This window comes from Corapipo altera, unplaced genomic scaffold (genome assembly GCF_003945725.1).
Source record: "Corapipo altera isolate COAL_440 unplaced genomic scaffold, ASM394572v1 23, whole genome shotgun sequence".
Classification (NCBI taxonomy): Eukaryota; Metazoa; Chordata; class Aves; order Passeriformes; family Pipridae; genus Corapipo; species Corapipo altera.
The window spans coordinates 15,944,965-15,966,277 of record NW_020884878.1 but is presented as its reverse complement, the minus strand read 5'-3'; the positions used below and the strand labels follow the sequence as shown (position 1 = coordinate 15,966,277).

The window sequence follows — 21,313 nt, the reverse complement described above, 5'->3', positions numbered from 1 at the left end:
AAGCAGCAGGCAGACATTGCACAGAAGAGCTGAAGCACCAAGGAATGGTTACAGGCCTACAGTCAACAGGATTCGCCCACCAAGATCCTTCTTTTGAAAGCATTAGTATCCAGGTTGTCAGGAGGAGGCTGACAAGGAGGTTGATGAGGCCTTGGAGGGGGTAGGTATAGAGGAGAAAACAAGAAAACAGAGAAGTTCCATGTAAAGAGGTCTTTATAGCATGGTTTTGGGATGAACCAGCTAGATATTCCACTGCCTGCCTAGGTGGTCAGGCTAGATGAACTTCTGATTTGACCAAAGAGAAAATTTCTTACAGGTCTTTATAAAGAGCTCACTAGCATAAGACAGTATTAGAATACAAACCTAACTGGTACACCTCAACTCAGTAGACCTCATCCATATGAATACAGAATATATCAAACCCCAAACTTCAAAAAGATAAAACAATTTACTCCCTGCTAGACAGATGAATTTTTCCGATGCTTGAGGAAAACTATGTGGAGGATTCTGTAACAAAAATTCTCAATCTTTCCAACTTATGAAAATCTTTCAAGAGCAAATCATAACTTTCACTGCAATTTAAGCCTGCTGACTTTTCTAAGGGTTTGGGTTTTGGTCTTAGTTTGGTTTTGCTGTGTTGCCATTTTTTTAAAAAATAAAACCAGATTATTTGAAAGCAATGCACAGACCACAAACTGCAATTTGCTCTTTCAAAGTGAGTTATTCACACTATCAGAAATACACAAGCAGACCAGCCTCACACTATATTTTAAAATAAGGCAAAAATGTACCTAATTTGAATGAAAATCCTTTCCCTAACCTACTACATTAGTGACTAGTATGGGTCCAACTGTGCTACATAGACGTATCAGCCAGGCATCTAAAGACAGACTACCTAGCTATTTCAGTGACAGATAGGTATGAGACTTGCTCGTGTTTCAAGAAAGAGTCAGATTCAATCAAAACAGAAACCATTATCCACGGGTGGCATAGCACAGAGCCAAAGAGCAAGTACCAATGATGCCCTAAAATATCCAGATGGCTCAGAGTACAGATCAAGTTTATGTTTGTCTAAAAAGATCGGAGATAAAGATATGTAAAAAAGAGTTTTCAATATCACTTTTGACCATCAGTTTACCCCACTCTGTCCACCAGCTTCTTGCACTTCACGGTATTTGCAGTGAGGGGAAAACAGAACCTAAGCATATAGATCACAAAGAAAAAGTAAAAAATGCTTCCTGGTCTATGCAGTTGCTACCTTAAGACTAACTATAGTCATTGCCTTACCACAGTCAGTGGGTTCAAACTATTCTATAAAGATGATTTTGTTTGCCTGAAGCTTGCAAAGCATGAACACATGGACACATTTCACCAAAATCCAGGAAGCCAAGCACAGGATTTTGTAAAGCTATCCAGGATACCCAATGTATATAAAAGCTCTTTAAAGCCCATTTTTCAGAATGATACTTGATCTTTTTTTAGAACATAGATGCATAAATGCAAACAAACAGGAAGAGGTGATGGTATCTTTATGTTAAAAAAAAAAAGCACTGAGGAATCTCAAAATAGTTTTAGTTTACACAACTAATAAGGTTGTTAAATCAATCCATGTATACATGTTACAGCACAGGCAAGATGTGCATATTTGTTCTCCTTTCTAATCAGAAACATGTTTGTATCATGAATTTAGAAATAATTGAAGATATAAGATTTGCATGGATTTTTTTGCTAATTGCTATTTTCTAATTTGCAGTAATTGCTGTTTAAATGCATCAATACACATTAAGTTAAAAGATACATGAAAATGTAGAGAAAATTTTTATCCACCTACACACAGCATAGATAGACAACAAATTCAAAATGAAAATGCATATTTAGAAATGAAACGTAAAATGTTATACACAAAGCTGTCTTTATGGTCAGTATAGAGATATCATCAGTATAGATGATATCACTAGATATCATCAGTATAGATGATATCACTAGATATCATCTTGGTTAATAATCAGTCTATAATTATAATAATACTACAATACAAATAAGAAGTTTGCACATTATACAAAAGGCTGATAGAAAGAAAAGACAGACAAGGGAAAGACCAAAACAAATGTATCGTTATATTCAGTTAGACCCTGAAAATATATAATTTAATAACTGCAATTTAGGAAGATGATTCTCTTCAGATGGTAAAACACTGACAAGCAGTGGTCAGTTACGGGCACTGCACTTTCCTTAAAAATAATAACACTTAAACCTCACATAAACTTCACAAGATTTCTTAATTAAAGCAACTACTGGTCGCATCCAAAAGTTAAATTTTGTTTGGTTTGAAATGTGTAACAGGCAAAATAATGAAAAAAATTATACTATTAAATAGCCACAAATGCTTTAAATAGCATTTATCTGTAAATCATCTGGGCTATATTACATGACAGGATTTCAAAACTCAGTCCAAACACTACCCTCCTTTCCATTAATATTACTTGGGAAGCATATTGAAGAAATTAAACAGAAATAGACTTCAATAGAACATCACACCCACGCAATGATCACCACAAGACTGAGGCCACTGACAGAGCTGAGTCCATCTAACTCACAATTCAAACTACAAAGGACAAGAAACAGAATAACAAAGTAATAAACTCTTAAAATTATGCAGAAACACATTTCATTCAAACAACAATTGCAGCAAAACATTTACTTTATTGTAACTAGGCTATGCAAAAGTACACAAAGCAACTCAAGTACATTCTTTCTAAAATACAGTAACTTAAGCTGTATTTTAGAACGGGGTTCCTCAGGAAAAATAACTCACAAAAATATGTACAGAATAAAATAAAATTTGCAGCAGAAAGGATTAAACCATCTTAATTCCCAGTTGGACATCTTAGGGGAATGGAAGGTCTGGGATGTACTTAGTATTTCATATTCATTTTGCATAAAATTCAAAAGATGAGCAACTAAAAAAAAAGGTACCTAGCCTGAAGGTTCATGATTGCATAGACCATGATCATTCATATGATCTATGAAAGACCATATGAAAATTCTTTGAACTACATTTGAACTCATTCACTTGAAGTCAAATTTTCCTTCTAAGGAAACGATGGCAGTGTGAATGTTACTCTAGAGATACAAGTCATCATCCCTTTAAAAGGATAAAAAAAGTTTGTTCCAATCTGTAGATAACACTATCAAATCACACTAATTCATTTCACCAAGCATTCCTTTCCCAGACTGAAGGCACAACCGAAGAATCTAGAAATGGATGTGGGTATATTAAAGAGCAATGAAAATTGAAATTAAGCACTCTAGTTCTTTTCACCCACTGGGACACCAACTGGGGGCAAAATGAAACAGTAAGTCTTTCTGAAATACTAGCAGAAGGACTACAAGCCTTTTGATAACTTTTTGATTACTTTTTATCTACATCAAAAAAGCATCTTACCTTCTAAAATATGACCTCTTTGAACAGTGTCTAGCTTTACATGAAATACATAGCATCATTCTACATTAAAGTTCCTCAGTATCGCTGTACAGTATAATGCCTTCCAAAAAGTATGTATACTGTTGCTAATACTAAAAGTGAAAAACAAGAAATTGCATATTTGTTCTCAACTATAATATTCTATTGCATAGTTAGAGATAACATCACAAATAATATCTTAAGCAAAGTGAAATAAAAAGTTACATCATGTTAAGACAGATTTTTCAAAATAGGAGTAAAATCAGAAAAAGTATTTTTCATACATTTCCTAAAACAAGCAGAAAAAAAAAAGCTAGCAGCTGTCTCAAATTTTAATTTATTTTATAAACATTTCTATTTGTCTCCTAAACGATATTTTATATTTCATCAGATACTGTTGAATGAAATTGAAAAGCAATGAAAAGCTGTCTGGCCACTACAGTGCATTTGATTGCTTGTTGAAATAAATTTAAAATAAACTATTCACTGCAAGCAGTGATTGATTCACTGCAAGCAGTTGATTCACTGCAAGCAAACATTTTAGAAAACAAAATTTTTTAATTGAGAAAATCCAGCTAATGACTTGCTTTTGTTTGCTTGGGGTTTCAGGAAGGGCATCGGGGTAGGTTCTTAGAACATTTGTGGAAGTTACCAAAAAGGTCTAAACATAGTCAAGACAGTATAATGAAGAACTGAAACTGTACTTGGTATCATCTAGTCATAAAAACAAGTTGAGGTAGACTGATAGAGTTAAAAAATGTGGCACAGATATGAGTACTTTTGCCAGTTTGACAGGTACAGGCTCACAAATGCAACACATTCCTAATTAAATCCTAAATAAAGGGGAAGTTTTCATTTGCATACCTCTTGTACTTGAAGAGACATATGTCCCAATTGGTCCTGGCGCCTTTCTACAAGCTGTCTTTCAGCACGCATCTCTTGTTCTATCTCCTGAAGTCTTCTCTCTACACGTTCTGATACCTTCAAATGGAAAAAAAACATGCTGTAGGACATTAGTGTGCCTTTTACTACATCTGAAAGCAACAACGGCAAAAAGGTAAACAGAGTATGGGGCACAAAGAAAAAAGAACAGAACTTGTATTTTATTAAAAAAGATTTAGAATGATGGAGAAAATAACTAGTTACAGAAGTGAGTACTCCAGAAGCAGGGAACCAAATAATTATCTTGCCAGTAATATCCTCCTTTAGGTATATGCATATTTTCCTCTACAGTAGTGGTTTTATTCCAGTGTTAAATATCTCAGTATCACGTTTAGTGCAGCCTAATATGAAGTTGCAATATAAAAATCTTAACTTCTCTGTCACAAGCCTGATTCAGCTCTGAAGGGATATTTCTTTCACATATCCAGTCTGCAAAACAGACCAATGTTTGCCTCTTTCATGCTCTGACATCTGAGTGAAAAGTAGTAAACGAGCCAAGTATAAGAGAATGACTGTAACAATACAAAATAATTACATCACTTTAAGCCTTTTTCCCAATATTTTGTGAATCCACGCACAAACCAATACAAATAATAGTAGTTATTTATTAAAGCAATTGGGATTATGAACACAATCTTAAACTACAATACCAGAATTACTTCACTTTTGCAATTCAAGCTGCTAGCAGACAGCACCCTCTTGAGGCAGCAAATTAAATTTATTTTGTTAAAGATTAGCAAGAAAAATATTTAAGTATCATTTCCTCCCTACCTTAAAACTATTTTAAACAATCACTAGAAGGCAATGTATCTATTACCAAATGGTATTTAGATAAAAAGAGAAAGACACAAAACACCATTCAACTACTAGTTTCTGATGTACATGGCGGGGAACAAGTTCTCATCCTGCTCTGTTAAGGACACTTCTACTAGCTCTAGGTATATGTACACAAAGAAAGTTTTAACATGAGCAACACACATGTGCAGCAACAGAAACATAAATAAGGTTACACATATTTTGGGCTTCACGAGGTTTAAAGAATGAAACAGCCTTTTTCATTACAACAGAATACATCCTTTGGAAAACATTTCTTGTCTGCACAGTCAGATAAATAGTAAGCTTACAGTTTGGAATGTGGTATTTTTCCTAAAACCATTAGGAGATGCATTAGAAATGTACTGTGTCAAACCACGCTCCTTCGTGTATGTTATGAAAGCTCTGCAGTCAAAATCCAGAATAAAAACTAAGGTATAAAAAATAAAGACCACATGATGTTTGTTTTGGCAAGTACTACTTAGGGTTACTTTTAATAAGTCACAAAATACTCCAGCTGACAGAAAAAATGATACTATGTATCAGGAACAGAAAACAACACTGTCCATAAACTTGTATCCTTGCTGAAAACCAGGAAATAAGCTGTCATCCTTTTCCCCATGTACACCTAAAATAAAAAAATGAAACTGTAACATTTCTACATATATTTTTAAATTTTGGCTACGTGTTTTTGAAGGCAGGAGCTTTCTCAGCTCTGTCATGCATCTTTTTCAAGTGAAGTTAAACAAGTAAACACTAAAGATATCAAGAAACAAAAAGTATAATTTTGACTTAACAAAAAATTCAAAAGTAACATCACCCCCAACGATGACACTTAAAAGGAGAGTTCAGTGCCTTCCTCGCTGTCATGGGTCTAGTTCACAGCATGCACAAACAACATGACACGAGGCAGCACTAGACAAGCTTTAGTTTCCTGCAAACTTCAGATTTCATTGCAAATTCTCACTAACTCAGAGCAAGTAAGAAAGCAACTTTGTCAAGTCATTTGTCTTGCCTTTGACTCCCTTCAATTTATTCCAGAATAAAATTGTTGTATTATTTCTAACAAGATACTGAAAAAGATGCATTATATATTATATTTGTCAGGTGCATGGAAATTTCAGCATTACAGCTATAATGCTCTCTAACAAAAAAAAAAAAAGAAACCAAAAACAAACCCCACAACCAAAACAAACCACCAAACATCTTGATGCCACTTATTGGAAAAAAACCCCTTTTATCAAGAAACTATATTTAGTATACCTAGCATATTGTTAGCTTATATTCTCTGTGCAGAAAGCACAGAAAGAAGAGGTTGGGAGGGACTTCAAAGGCTAGCAAACTTGCTGCCTGATTAAACACATGACTTTTTATACCTATATCATTTTTCTACAAGTCTATTTACCTGCTCAAAAACATTCACAGAAAACTTAACAGCTTTGATTACCTTGCCTCTAAAATTACCTGTTTTTCTTAAAGCACAATTTTAGTTTTCCTTGTCGAATTTTACAGCTATTAAGCTTTATCCTGTAAGCCACATCCAAGTCTGGATTCTGGATTTAAGTTCTGTTTCCCAACACACCTGAAGTTCATCTGCAAATATAACAAAAATCTTACACCCCCATTGCTGGTCATTAACTTGCAGTTTAACTTGCTGGCAAATATCATTGATAAAAAGGTATTAAACCAGAACCTACTTTCTTGGTACACTGTGTCAGTAGTTTTTCCCTCTTCTGCAGGGATCAGACCAATTGCTTTGGTCTTCCTGAGAAATATCATGAGAGACAGTGTCAAAAGCCTTGCTGAAGTCCAGGGTAGACAATATCCACTGCCCTCCCCTCATCCATTGGGGATTGTCCCATTGGGTTGTCCCATTGTAGAAGGTAAACATGTTTGTTAAGCATGATTTCCTTTTGGTGAATCCATGTTGACTACACTGAACCCCTTCTCGTCTTCCACATGCTTAGAGTCGGCCTCCAGGATGAGCTGTTCCATGACCTTTCCAGAGATTGAGGTGAAGTTGTAGTTCCCTGGGTCCTCCTTTTTGCCCTTTGTGAAGACTGAAGTGTCAGTGACTTTCACCCAGTTCTCAGGTACCAGCTCCTGATTGCCATGATCTTCCAAAGATGACTGAGAGTGGCCCAGCAATGATGTCAGCCAGTTCCCTCTGCACTCACAGCAGTGCAGAGTGTACATGGGAGCACATGGACATGCATCCCATCAGGGTCCACAGATTTGCAGAGGTCAAGTTTGACTGATTCTCATTGACCAAGGGAAAGTCTTTCTTTCTCTGGATGTTCTCCCTCATCTCCTGGGTCAAGGATTCCCAAGGGCTGGCCTTGGCAGTGAGGACTGAACTTCACAATCTCATAGTAGCCAAGGCTGCCCCCAACCTTCACATCTCCAACCAGACCTTCTTTGTTAGTTAGCATAATGTCCAACAGCACACCTTTCCACACTGGTTCTTCCATCATCTGCATCAGAAAGCTATCATCAATGTTTTCCAAGAACATCCTGGATTGTTTGTGCCTTGCTGTGCTGTTTCTCTAGCATATGTCAGTATGGTTGAAGTCTCCTACAAGAACCAGGGCCCGTGATCCTGAGGCTACTTCCAGCTGATTCTGAGGCCCAATCTACTATCTCCGCCTGATCAGGTAGTCTGTAACAAACAGTATCATTCCTTGCTAGTCTGCCATTTTGTAATAACCCATACACCCTCAACTCGCTCATCATCCTCCCTGAGGCAGAGCTCCACAAATTCCATCTGTTCTCTTGCATAATGGGCTACTCCACCATCTTGCCTTTCTGGTCCATCTTTCCTAGAAAGCACCTAGCTATTCATGACAACATTCCAATCATGTAGCTCTGTAACTTCGAAGACATTCAAGACTTGCAACTGCACATAAATTCCTACATCTTCCTATTTGTTTCCCACACCATGTATGGGTATACTGGCACTTTAGCAAGGTGTTATCTCCCACAAGAATTATGTTCCCTGCTTTTGTAGCCTCTCTGACCTTCCTCAGTTTGTCACAGAGCCTGTAACATACAACAACAGGGATTAAAAAGAGAAAAATTAGAAACAGTTAAGTGTTAACTCATTAATTAGTACATGCAGAACAAACTCTAAAACTCGCTTGTCTTCCTTTGTCCCAAATGACCTTGACTTACGACAAGATTTGTACTATGAACGTATGTATCTTGACCTCTGAATCTAATAAAAATCTTAGTGTAGACAAGTGATTCGCTGAAGAACAGTACAAAGAATGACATAAAATACTAGCACTAAATTACTGCATTCAGAACATATTAGAATGTGATTTCAAGCATGCATTTTTAGCAATACAGACCATGTGAATGATGATGATGACACTAGAGTTATGTCTCCACATAAAGCCTTCAGGTAGCAGCAAAATCTATGAAAATGGATTAGGCTATCAAAAATTTCCCCCCCCTCCTCTGTAATTAAACACAAAGAATAGAGCGTCCTTTTTAAAACAGGGGTGACATTTAAGTCATGTAGCTAAATATAATCTTGTGGAAGATGCTGGATGCTTACTATTCAACAAGGAGCATCCTACTTCTTGAATTTCTCTCCTGTTTTTCAGCTTTGTACTGTTATTTCTAGTGCACAAGTCCTGCTAATTGAGATCTATTTCAACAGATATTTGCTGCCTTTCTTGTATGACCCAGTTTATCACCAATGCATACTTAAAACAGGAGTATTAAGATCACAAAAACAGCAAATTTTTTTCATTGATGTCACTTTAAATATTGTTAAACTTTTCCCTCATGGTAAATGCTAACCTCTGTTACACCTTTTACAAGTCACCTGTGCAGTACCAAAAATCCTTATATCAGATCTTCTGAAGGGCAGTTCCTTATCTGACAATAAGCCTTGCTCTCTGAGATATTGTAACCACAGTAACTCCATGTAAGTCTCATTTCACTTGACATTGCTGTCTTTTTCCAGAGACGCAGCCTACAACCACTTTCTAATGGCACCATCTCAAGTAAGCATCTACTTAATTTTATGTATAAAGATCAGCATCTTGTGTTATTTGGGATGTACTTCTATCCAAGAGATTGCAACAAAATATCCAAGAGGGCTATCTTATATAACCATAAATTAAGTAATTATTTGTCTCATTGCTTATGGACGTTCCTCTAGTAAACTTTCAAATGCTTTTCAAGAAAAAAGAAATCTCACAAAATGTCTTGTTAAGAAAGAGATTTTAATATAGAGAGAGCTATAAGACCTGTAAGTCTTTATACCAAAACTGCACATAGATTCTCAAGTACAAGGCCATGGAGAGTGCTTGACATGAAACTGTGCCTGTGTCACCACCCTAGATGCCGTCTGGTTTTTATATTGGGTGGAAAAGTTCTCTTTACAGGTAAAGTTAATGTGCATTCATTGTGTTGTGTGGGTCTTAAAGTACTCAAATTCAGCATCAAAAAGGCTCTAAGAATCATAAACTCTAATAAAAATAAATTCTGAACTAGTGACTCAGAAGAACTGTAGTGACTAGACCTTTATCATCAGACATCTAACTACACACAGGCAATTTTCAAACAGCACCGAATATACCAACCAGTACAGCTGTAAGAATTTAGATATATGTCTCTACAAAAGCAAAGATTTAAGGACACTAAACTGAATGTTTCTACCATGAGCTCATCCTGTGAGATTATCAAGATTTTCAAGTTGACAATTTATTGCCAAGAATCATACAGTAGAATATAAATACAAGAATGGCAATGCTGGAGGTGACAAACACTCCAAAGTGCAGTCATAAAGGCACTAAAGACAAAAGTTCCTGAACAACTTTGCATAAGGAAGTTTTGATGAAAACAGTGTTTACTCTTACCCAACCCACTTTCACCAAGGACATATCAATTCTGAATTAAGCAATCTCATTAGAAGAATTCTTAAACACAAAAACGTACTAAAGGATCTCAAACACCTACAATAACAGCCCATGGTTTCTACATGCACTCTAATCTCATGCTTTGCTATGCACACCATTATTGTTATTCCTAATGTCCATACTAAATTCCCCTCTTTTGCATTTACTTCATCTCATTCATTCTGCCAGCCTCATGGGGTAATAGATCCATAGGCTTTGAACAAGGGCAAAGGATTTGCACCTTGTATCGGAGAGCACTGGTAAAGCAGCAGAACAGAAAGAGTGCAGCCCAAACAGACTCCTTCCATTTTGCTACACAGATGGTAAGGATTGAAAAGGACGGGGAGGGAGGCAGGGAGGAAGAAGAAACAATAGTATTTATCAACATAACATGGGAAAACTTGTATCTTTCCAAAGGTAGCTTCAACAAGTATAACAGCATTCAAATGGATGTTCAAAGTTAAAAAGCAGCTCTCTCCAAGGCTGTGAATATTGAAACAGAAAAATCCATAACATACACCCACTTTTACTTGAAACAAGTACCTGAAATATAAAACTTGTCTTGCTGATTTCACTATGGAAAGGTAATATCACAACAACCTATAGTAGCCTTAATAAGATCATGTTCAGATATATATACCAATATGTGATACCGATTACCAACACACACATTAAACTAGAAGCCCACATCCTGCTTGGAATACTAAATAGAAATAATCTTTTCATATAAGTCACACTCACCGTTTCTTGTCTTTGGGACTCAGTGAGCTTTTCAGACAATTCTTCTAGAGTCTTTCTTAACTCAGCATCAGTCCTTCATAGAAAAATACAAGTAAAACAATATTTAGTACAAAAACTAAATAACCATAATAATTTTAAGCAGCAACAACCTCCTGGAATTTTATGCTACTTCAGTTTTTTCTACAGCCTCTAAATTCCTAGCAAAATTAGAGACAAGCCTCAAGTGGAAAATTCATGATAAAAAGCATTTCCATTCCTCAAGTAAAGCAACAGAGCATCTAGCATCAGCTAGGTATCAGGTAAACAAGTACAAAATTATGGACACATCTACACAGTCCTTCTGAACAGTAGTTTCCTACTAGGAATTAATAGCCTAATTCCTGTTATTTCTATTCAATAAAGCACCATACGTTGAGAAAGTATGTACTTTATGGGCTGCATGAGAGCTTGCCCTCAAGGGACTCCAGCATCAAGAACAAATAAGGAGCAAAATTGTAATAAAAGAAATTCCCAAGTCCTAGTTGATTTCTCCATATATTAAAAAAGGTGAGGAAAGCAACATATACTATACAAACTGGAATTGACGGGTGATATTTACACTTAAAAATACTGCAAAAACTGACATAAATTAAGCAGTTGATAATACTGCTTTCATCTACGCATCGTGCAATCACTCATTCTCCCCAAAGTTATTTTTTGAAATAAAGAAGGGTTTAAGAATTATTTTCCACACTATTCTTCACACGGAGTTATATTCTGTTTATACCGATTTCTCCTTGAAAGCTCCCGACTGATGTCATCTCCTAGGCGAACTTGTTCACTACTGAGATCTCGAAGAGACTGATGGAAAGAATGCAGCTGTAAATTAAAATACACAAGTTAATCCAAGGCTTAGAAACCCTTTTTTGCTGTGATATTCCAAAATATCTACATATATATACATACATTATATATATATATATATATACACACTTTCTAAAATAAAGCAGATAAAAATAAACTACAAAATAATAAAATTCCATTAATTATAGCTGAGCCTGGATGAGGTTTGCACACTTTTATTCAACCCTTCACAACACATTTTCATTGAAGTTTAACTTTCAGTAACTTATTTGCTAAACCAATTTTCCCAACTATGTTTTTTTTCTGTGGTTCAGAGCTTTGACATTGCACCTACTTTTAAACCTAATGCAAAGCAAGCAGAAAGATCTGAACAGGTGAAGTCAGGAGAGACATCCTTCATGCTAACAAATGCTAGTATAGGTGAAACAAAGTTCTGCCCAGGTATACATGTTACTATAAATAGATGACATATGAACAAGCAGAACACTGTGATGTATTTAGGAACTACCTAAACACCAAGAATAGGTATTTTACCTTGCCCAAGACTTTACATACTCTTTCTTTCAGAGTTTGAAAAAAAACAAAAACAAAAACACGTGCTTATTTTCCTCTGTAAAACCTCCCATTTCCCTCATTCAGCAGGCTCCCAATTTATAGTCAAACTTTTAAGGGAACAAATAAAAAAAGTAACAAGTCTTCCATTCTTCATGGGATAAAAAGTGACAATTAATCCATCATAAACCAACCTATTGCTGTCAACAGTTCCATGGCCAGGACCATTGTTATGCAAAGCCCTGATTTATAATATCCATTTGTTTTGTGCCTATGATTTAAACCTGGATCTTCCACAACCCAGCTGCCTACCCCGAACATTCAGACATAGGCTCTACCACGTCCCCTGTGTGATTAATCAGAAATTTCAACCTGACCTAGGAGACTTTGAAAAAACACAGCACGTTTTCAAAATTACCTTAGTTAGAAGGAATCAGAATGGGAATAAAAGGGGACAGATTGCCTATTTGGGGAAACAATTCCTATTAGTGCTCTGTACCTGGTCCCAGTTATCTGTCTCATTGACAAATCGCACACTTGCAGATCTAGACCTTCGATGTTTATTGCCCTGTGAGTCTCTGTAATCCCTGAGAGGAGAAGTAGGCAGGAAGTGGCGGTTCCCTTTATGAGATAAGAGATAAAAAAAAATAAGTAGGAAGACAAAACTTTGTACTGGAAATTTATCATTTTGCTTCAAGAAAAATGCATGTTTCCTCTTGCCAATATCTTTATAGGCCACATTACAGAAAAAAACCTATTAAATTAAATAATATACACAAGCATATGCCTCTTAGCTCTTCTCAGGATTCTTCTTCAATTTAAACATTTCTTACCTATGACATACATGTATTCCAGAAAGAAGTTTCCTTTGTTTCTCCAAGGAGTAAGAAGTTGTTTCCTCAAATTTTATTTGCACTAGCAACGACTTCTCCTTCATGTGAATCTATTAGAGCTTCAAACTGCTGTACTTCACAGTTTTTACATAGGAATGAAAGTTATAGAGCTTTCTACTAAAATACATTAAACGCTAGTTCTGGGAGGAATACTCCTCCCAAACACACCTTTTCTTAAAATACAATGAATTTTCAGAGGCAAACAAGAAAAAAACCTACTTTTCTGTAGATGATAAATTGGTTCTGTTTTTCCCTTTTTCACTGTGTCTTACATAATTTCATCTATACATCCATAAACTCATGTATTTAAAATTTAAATTCCCATTTTTGCTGTGAAGCAAGCTTCAGAAGCTGCCATATCTTTTGGATTTAGCTTTAACTTGTATGTACCTAAAACTCATGCAGTGACAATGAATTTTCTCAGCTGAAAGAATCAACGTCTCATTTAGATATCTCGGGATATCAGCAGAAAATACTATGTAACAGAAAGCTAGAAGAATTTACCAAATAAACAACTGTGCAACTTAATCAGGTCTCCCAAATTTCTAAACTGAATTTCTTTAAAGTAATCAATGATGACTTTTCATGCCCCTATCTCTTACACATTTTTCTTCTTAATTTCTTCTTTCTATACCACAGCTATCTGACATAATTTAAGTATATTCCAGTAGTTTAAGTATTTTACCTGATGGTCCTTCTCCATCCAGATCACTAGGATATAAGCTTGAGAGAGATGCACTTCTCATTCCAGAGTTTCGTGTTAGTCGCTGGCTCCTTAATTGACCTATAGATTGTTCCAGTGTTTCTTTTAACTGCAGAAAAGTTATAATTTATTGAAATATGAACACAGACTCATTTCTTACAAAAACTGGAAAATAGTATTTATTTTAAAAGTCATTAAGAGAATCAAAATTATTTTTAAGTCAAGTACAGCTATGAATTAATAATAACTTTTCTTCAACATCTCATATATCATATTCCCATATCATAAATATAGCAAAACATGTTTCCAACATTGGTAGCTTCAAATATCAAGTTTCTTAAACCTGATGGTGCACGTGGTGCACCATAATGAAAACTCAAAAGAAAAGTTTGTCTCCAGCAACCAAAATAAGACCTATTTGCCAGCAATGCTCAATAGGAGCCCTGCAAAATCCAGAAAATAACTTCAAAGAAATTATTTTTTACTGTAATTGTTCTACCAGCCCTACACCTGGAATCAATTTTACATATGGCTATCAAATTTCCCTAAGCAGCTTTATAGCAATCCCTACTTTTAGTAGTTTTACTTCCAGGAAAAGGCAGCCATTGCCAACTTAAGAATACAGAAGTAACTATAGTTGTAAATAAGTTCTTCATTTTTCAAACTTGCATCTCATTTTCTACAATTGTATTTGCTGACTTTGGTTCTTAGCCACTTGCTTTGTCACACCTTTATTTGACAATCCATAAAACATCAATTTCTGAAGGTTTTCCTTCTAAGAGAAGCTTATAAACAGTGGTTAAATTGATGCTTTACTCTTGTAGAATTATACACACCATGTTGGATCTCTTTCTCTGAGAAAGCAAGCCTTCTTCACTCTTTCTCTCTACCTTCATATGTAAAATATTCCTACACTTCATATGTGTCTGATTCAAGGAAGCACCAGCTACAGTTTGTTTGTCATGGCTGGGCTTCGCGAACGAAGATTTGAACAGTTTGTTTGTAATCAAGTTTTAAACCTCTCTTGCTCCACCAATACTCTATTTTAGCTATCCATCTTGTGCTTGGCATAGTACCATAACATAACAACCTATTGGGTGCTCATAAACCAGAAAAATACTGAAGCTACAAAACCTGTCAGCAAGTTCCATTATATAACACATTACTATATTTTGATTTAGATTGCTCAAATAAATATGAAAAGGTTCTGTTTACAGCTACTTAACTCCTTATATATTCTGTCCATTACTACTAAGTTTTCAGCTATGAATTCTATTAATGGAAAAGACTGAAGAAGTTAAGATAAACTGCAAGTTGCTCACCGTTGTTATTGCTTCGGTTTGTTCCTTGTTATATTCTCTGTACTGTCCTAGCAAATGGTCAACATGTCTCAGATTTCTGTTGGTATCCTTAAATAAAAAAGTTTTAGAAAAAAGTCAAAACAGAAACCTCCTCTAATCAAACATTACTGTTGCCTTTATTATTCTTGGTTTCTCAGATTAAATTGATAAGACAAGTGCTTTTTAAATGGTCTATGCATTTAAAATCCTATTCAAGTAACCACAATCTGAAGTGGAACAGCATGGCTAAAGGGAAGAAGAAAAAAAAAACCACCCACACTATAATTTCAGTACAACAGTAAGGCTTCAGCTTCAAATAAAGACTTTTTCAAGTTTCAGCAACTCTGTAGAAAAACGTTTTTAACCCAAAGATCTTAATTTTACCTGCCTATAGAACAAAATTAGTTAACTAAGAAATAACAAGTTTTTTAAGTTGAACACACTAGGTAAGGTGCCTGCATGAGCACTTTCTGATCAGATGAACAGTTGGATCAGATGAACAGTTGGATCAGATGAACAGTTGGATCAGATGGTAGATCTGCTGAAAAGCAGTCAACAAAAAGCAATTAGTTTAAAATCAGAATTTCAGAAGAGCACCTAAAAAGAGGTTAGACAGAATCAGGAGAATACCAAAGAACGTCTTTTAAAAATAGTCAGATTATATTCTTATTAACTCATTTCTTTTTCAAGATTGATGTTTATTTTCCACCTAAGAAGTTTTGAGGTTTATTGATTTTTCTCTTCCCGCATATTAAAGGGAAAAAATATTCCTGGCCAAGTAGTAAGTGATAAAACATATGCCCACCCACTTTGGGTATTCAGAACTGTCAGCTAGAGAAAAATGTGAATGACTTCTCAAGCAATAATGCTGTCAGGATAGCTAAGTGTCTCCTCCCACTTGTAGAACAGATTCAGATATTCCCTCCACTGCATCCACTGAAGCAGCAGGAATTAGATGAACACTCTTTCTTGCTCAGGTATGTATCTCTTACAAGTTTAGAAATAATGCTTCTCACTGTACTGTTCCACATCTAGAAAATATTTGAAATGTAAGCTCTATGATGAAGGAATTGACTGCCTACATATTTACTTTATCAGAAATTTGGAAATTTTACACAGTACATAGCAACCAAGACAGGGCTGGAAATTTCTGCTAAAAATTTATCGCCTTTTGTGAGAATCTGAAAAAGCTTATTTGGCCTTATTCACTTTGCTAACTTTATAAAGGTATTACCCAAAATGTAATTTCTAACAACATTCTATTACTGTCTGAAATAACAGCTGTATAAAAGTGTAACAAGCTACACACTTTCCACTCAAAAGCAGTACAATCAGTGTTCGAAAACCTTTTTGGTTTGCATGGAAAGCAATGTTCCTCACCTATAAAGTATACTCCACCACTTTAGAAATGAAAATTTGGTCCTATGTTACAAAAATGCAGCACTCTATAAATACTTTAAAACTGTGTTTTGTAAACAACCTGTAAAGTGCTTGCTAAAGTATGGATCTTCTCTGTAACTGCTTCAGCACCATAGTTCTGAGCTCTGTTGTAGGATGCTCTCAAAGGCAGCCGCCTTCCTGTTCGACCCGTAAGAAAGTTGTCTGAATCACTGGATGAATTTGCCATTAGTATCTTGCAATCTAGGTAGGAAGATCAGAAAAAGTAATGTATGTTAAATCCTCATTGTAACTGAACAGTCTTGCACAATAATTCCAAAGCAACTTCATAGACTCAGACTACATTTCCATTAGCCTTTCTAATCTGGGTCAGCAGGATGTATTTTTGAAGCAGATCTTCCAACTGCTCCTTAGTTATTATCTTCGTTCACATCACAAAGCAAAAGGCAGAGCCTCTTAGGAGCAAATTAAATCAAAAGATGCACTCTCAATACTTCCAAGTGTTCAGTACCTATGGCAAGATCATGGCCCCAAGCAAATTCCCCCCCCAGAATATACAGTGGAGATATCAATGCTTTATGAATTGTTCGAGTCTGCAGAGCCATTCCCCTTTACCGCATACTATTGCTAAGCTCTATTCAGGTTGCCCAGGGCCAGCTAAGACAAATAACCCCAAGTAACTGTCTTAAGCAAGTCTAGGAATCAGTATCTTAATGACTCAAGGAGAACCAGAAATATTACGGGAGAAGGGAGTGTTTTAAATAGAAGGGAAAGGAAAGAAAACTGTGACCAGGAAGTTATAGATTAATCAATTTAAATATGTGGAAAAAATTAAAATGGGCTATTTTAAGTTTCCAACAACAGATCTGTTCTCAAAAACCTCACAATAACAGTGTATGTGTTGATATCAAATAAATCAATCTGGTAATGAGTAAATTTGTTAAACAGGGAAGAAGCAGTAGAGGTCATTTTTTTTTTTCTTTAAGTCTTGAACACACATGACAATCACAAAAGTAAGCTGAAGTAAAACGAACTAAAGCAAGCTTTCCTAAAACTGGATAAGTATCAGAACTCATAGAGCAATTAACAGAAATTAAGTGTCAAATCACAGAGGTATCAAGCAAGAACCTAGAGTGAATCCACTGTATCTTTTCATTAAGTGACCTGTTAATGTAATATAATAAGTTGATTAAGTCTGCAGCTGACACAAATACAGCTGCACTGGACAAATACAGCTTGAAAAACTGAAGTTGGTAGAAGAAAGAGGTACGGAGGGGAAAGCTTCTAGTTGAATATGCATCAACAGCGTCATCTTCTAGAAAGAAAAAGCTGAAATTGCGAATATTGTGAAATATTCTTTCTATTCTCCAATGTTAACTTGACATAACTCAGATTACTATATTGATGGTGAGGCACTTCACCTGACTTCAAAAATTACTTGAGGTAGTAGAAATACAGCTTGTAAGGAAAGAACAGGGATTGATAAGTCTCAAGTATGGCAAGACAGAGGAGGGAAATGCAAACAGTTATGCCTAGTATAGTAAAGTCACATAGTCACTGATTAAAATAACAATCCTCAAAAGGCAGGTTAGATAGAAATATTTTCTTAGACTACTACACACTGCAGCAGTTTGCCTAAAGGTCATGGAATCACACTCACAAAATCTGTGTTAATATCCTGTGTTGGGAGACAGTCTGAGGCTACTTAAGGGAAGAGGAAACAGACTGCCATACTCTTGAAACCCCTGTAGTCCTGTAGTCAACAACACCACCAAAAAGAAAATAAAGGTGTCATTCTTCTAGCCATTAGAGCTGAAATTTCCAAAAGAAACCATGGATGGATTAGAAGTTTATATTGTAGTTTATATGGAGGCAACTTTTTCCAGATCCTTATATTTAGTTTTTAAAAGGTTGTGTATTTCTGTCCCCCCGGACTTGGATAGAAACCTTTCAAACATGAAGAGTAAATCAACATGCTCAGTCTATGCTCAAGTACACCAGTATTCCTTACATTTTCTGAAGTGGTGAATTTATCTCATCTTCCATCTTCTTATGTCACTAAAGCACAATTTTCTGACAGTATCAGAATTCACTATTCCAGTGCCTCTCACTCTAGTCAGCTGCAATGAAGTCTTAATGATGCTGAGTAAGCATAAATACTAAACACTGGGAAATTGGAAATATGGGATATTTTCAAAGACAAAGAAAAATAAAATAAATAAAACACTGCTAGAAATAACAACATGGAATAATACTGATTTTTACCATAATTTGGTTTAAAAAAAAATTACAAAAAAAACAAACAAGTTGACTCAACCATAAGAGCCCCAGCTACTGAAAATTAAATACACTAGAGAAAAAAAAAGGGAAATGAAGATTTACAACAGGAAAGATTAACTGGTTCATTTTCAGCTGACCAAAAATAGGTTCATTAAGTTACTTAGTAGGTAAAGCACTGAAGAAAGGCCAGTAAGCAAGGTAAACATAAAAGAAAGCACTGAACAAGAAGGACATTTTGGCTCAAGAAAACTTACTATTTGTGATTAAGTAGCATTCCTTTTTATTCTCATGAGCAACCTAAAAGGAACCACAAATATTTTTAAGTTGAAGTTCTGTTTCATATAAAGCAACATCCTCATTTTAAAAGGAAATACAGAAGTTTCATTTTAGATTTTAAAAAAAATCATAAATAGAAATTTGTACAAATGTTCCATATGCACATTTGCCTATTAATTTAAACAAAAAAAAAGCTTATCATTTTTTCCAAAAACCTTGACTAATTTTAGCACATAATCATACAACTTACTGGGTTTTAGTTCTACCCAAACAGATCGTATCTTTTCTTGAACTGATGAAAAGCACCCATACTTGATACTTTCCTTTCCTGTAGAAAATAGGGCATTTCATTTTCACTGAGGACTCTCAGGGTAAAACAAACACGAAGCAGACCTGACGGTCTCAACAGCAAGTTCTCCAGCTCAGGTAAACCACAGATAAAGTCACCTGACTACTCCTCAAGTGTTTTTATTTGTCCAGCTCTACACAAACTAATATATCACTAGGTAACTGACTTACTGTTAAAGGTAGGTTTGAAGCCTTATAGGTAAGACTTATAGCTAACACCTGAAAGGCCCTTTCCTTCAATTTGAGCCAGGAGTAGTTTTCAAAAAGCCAGGAAGACGATCCCACATGGTGACAGTTCGCCATCGTGCTTTCAGGCATCTGCACCACATTTTATTATCAGTTTGTGACACCGCGCTCCACTCCTCAGCACCACGGCCTTGGGGCCGCAGGGCACTCCAGCACGGCTCCGGGCACGCCGGCGGACGGGACCCCGCCAGGCCCGCGGGCTGTCCCGGGCTGTCCCGAGGAGCCCCCGCGGCCCCGTTCCCCGCGCCTCTCGCCGCCGCTCCCGCCCGGCGCCGCTCCAACCCGCGCCCGCCCTCCCGCGGTGCTTTGCACCCGCACAGCCCCGTCCCGCACAGCCCCGTCCCGCACAGCCCCGTCCCGCACAGCCGCGACTCTGCCCATCCCGCCCCCCCAGCCCTTACCGCACGGCGCCCCGAGGCGAGGCCGCCCCGCTTCCCGGGCACCTCCCGCCCGTCTCACCTCGCCGCTATGGCAACTTGAACTAGCCGCCCTGCAGCCCGCTGCCGCAGCCGCCGTCCGGGCGCCGGGTTCTTCGCAAGGCTCCGTGGGACAGGGAGTCCAGAAGGCGTAGCCCCGCCGTGGGACAGGAGGGGTGCGGGACTCCAGCGCCCGAGAGGCTTTGCGGCGGCGGCGCCGGCAGCGCGGAGAGGGAAGGGCGGACCTCGCCCTGCGGGGAGGCCGGAGGGCCTGCGCCGGGGATGAGTGGCCGTGGTGGAGGACCTGCTCTGGCGTTTATTAAAGTTGTTAAACTCTAGACCTTTACCAAATACGCGCTGGTGTTTACAAACACGTCAGATAAACGATCGCGGAGAGCAGAATCAAAAGTTGTTGCCCTGGCAAAGCAGGCGAGGCTGTTCCAGTTCCGGGGAGACGGCACCTGGCTGATCAGCTGGGAAAAGGCGTGTGAGCTACGGAGAGCAGATGGTTCTTACTCGGGAGGCATCTCCGTTCCTACCTCTTGACTTTTTCTTGTTTCTTTAGGCCACACATCTCCCTGTTCCCAGATATTGTATCCATTACCCTTCTGTGCAGTAAAAACGGCCAAATATTGGAGTGCTGGCCTTGAAGAGAGAAAAGGGATAAAGAGTTCTGTGAGTGATCACAGGTAATGTCACCCAGGCCTCTGAAACCTGGGCAGAACTTGCAGTAGTCTCAGAATCACTGGGATGTTTGAGTGCAATTCACCTGTAGATGAGCACTCAAGCCCAAGGTAAACACAATGTGTTGGGTTTTTTAATACATCTATGTGTGTATTGCCTCTGGGATCCATTCCAGGCAGTGACCATTGGGTAGGCCTTTGAGTACAGTAATAAGGCATGGATGACAATCCATACTGTCCACCTTCATTCCTGTCTTGCAGGACTGTTTCATTTGCTCACAATAAATCAGGCGTGCTTGAATGCCTGAATACCAGGCCCTCCACACTGGCAGCATCCACTAGCAGCCCAGGCAATCATTGCTGGCCTTTGTGTCTTTCTGGTCATGCTTAAGAGGCATTATCCTCATCTTAGCTGAAGAGAGGTGAGACACAGAACAGGAATTTAATGATATACTTTCATTCTCAC

At 37.2% G+C, this 21,313-nt stretch overlaps 1 protein-coding gene across 6 annotated transcripts in view; it reads right to left on the bottom strand.

Moving 5' to 3' along the window:
- CEP128 (centrosomal protein 128) overlaps positions 1-20,261 on the bottom strand; it is a 174,991-nt gene extending 154,730 nt beyond the window's left edge. For 3 of the 6 annotated variants that reach the window (XM_027637630.1, XM_027637632.1, XM_027637631.1), the window contains exons 1-10: positions 20,150-20,206; positions 19,133-19,175; positions 18,610-18,764; positions 16,681-16,841; positions 15,183-15,269; positions 13,843-13,969; positions 12,764-12,885; positions 11,636-11,727; positions 10,870-10,942; positions 4,328-4,444 (exon numbers count right to left, since the gene is read on the bottom strand). In XM_027637630.1, coding sequence (XP_027493431.1) covers positions 4,328-4,444; positions 10,870-10,942; positions 11,636-11,727; positions 12,764-12,885; positions 13,843-13,969; positions 15,183-15,269; positions 16,681-16,827 — 765 coding nt within the window. In that variant the 5' untranslated portion in view covers positions 16,828-16,841; positions 18,610-18,764; positions 19,133-19,175; positions 20,150-20,206. Of the gene's footprint in view, positions 1-4,327; positions 4,445-10,869; positions 10,943-11,635; positions 11,728-12,763; positions 12,886-13,842; positions 13,970-15,182; positions 15,270-16,680; positions 16,842-18,609; positions 18,765-19,132; positions 19,176-20,149 lie in introns of all 6 variants that reach the window. The other 3 variants (XM_027637627.1, XM_027637628.1, XM_027637629.1) reach the window with 3 other exon arrangements.
- Positions 20,262-21,313: the final 1,052 nt, after the last annotated feature.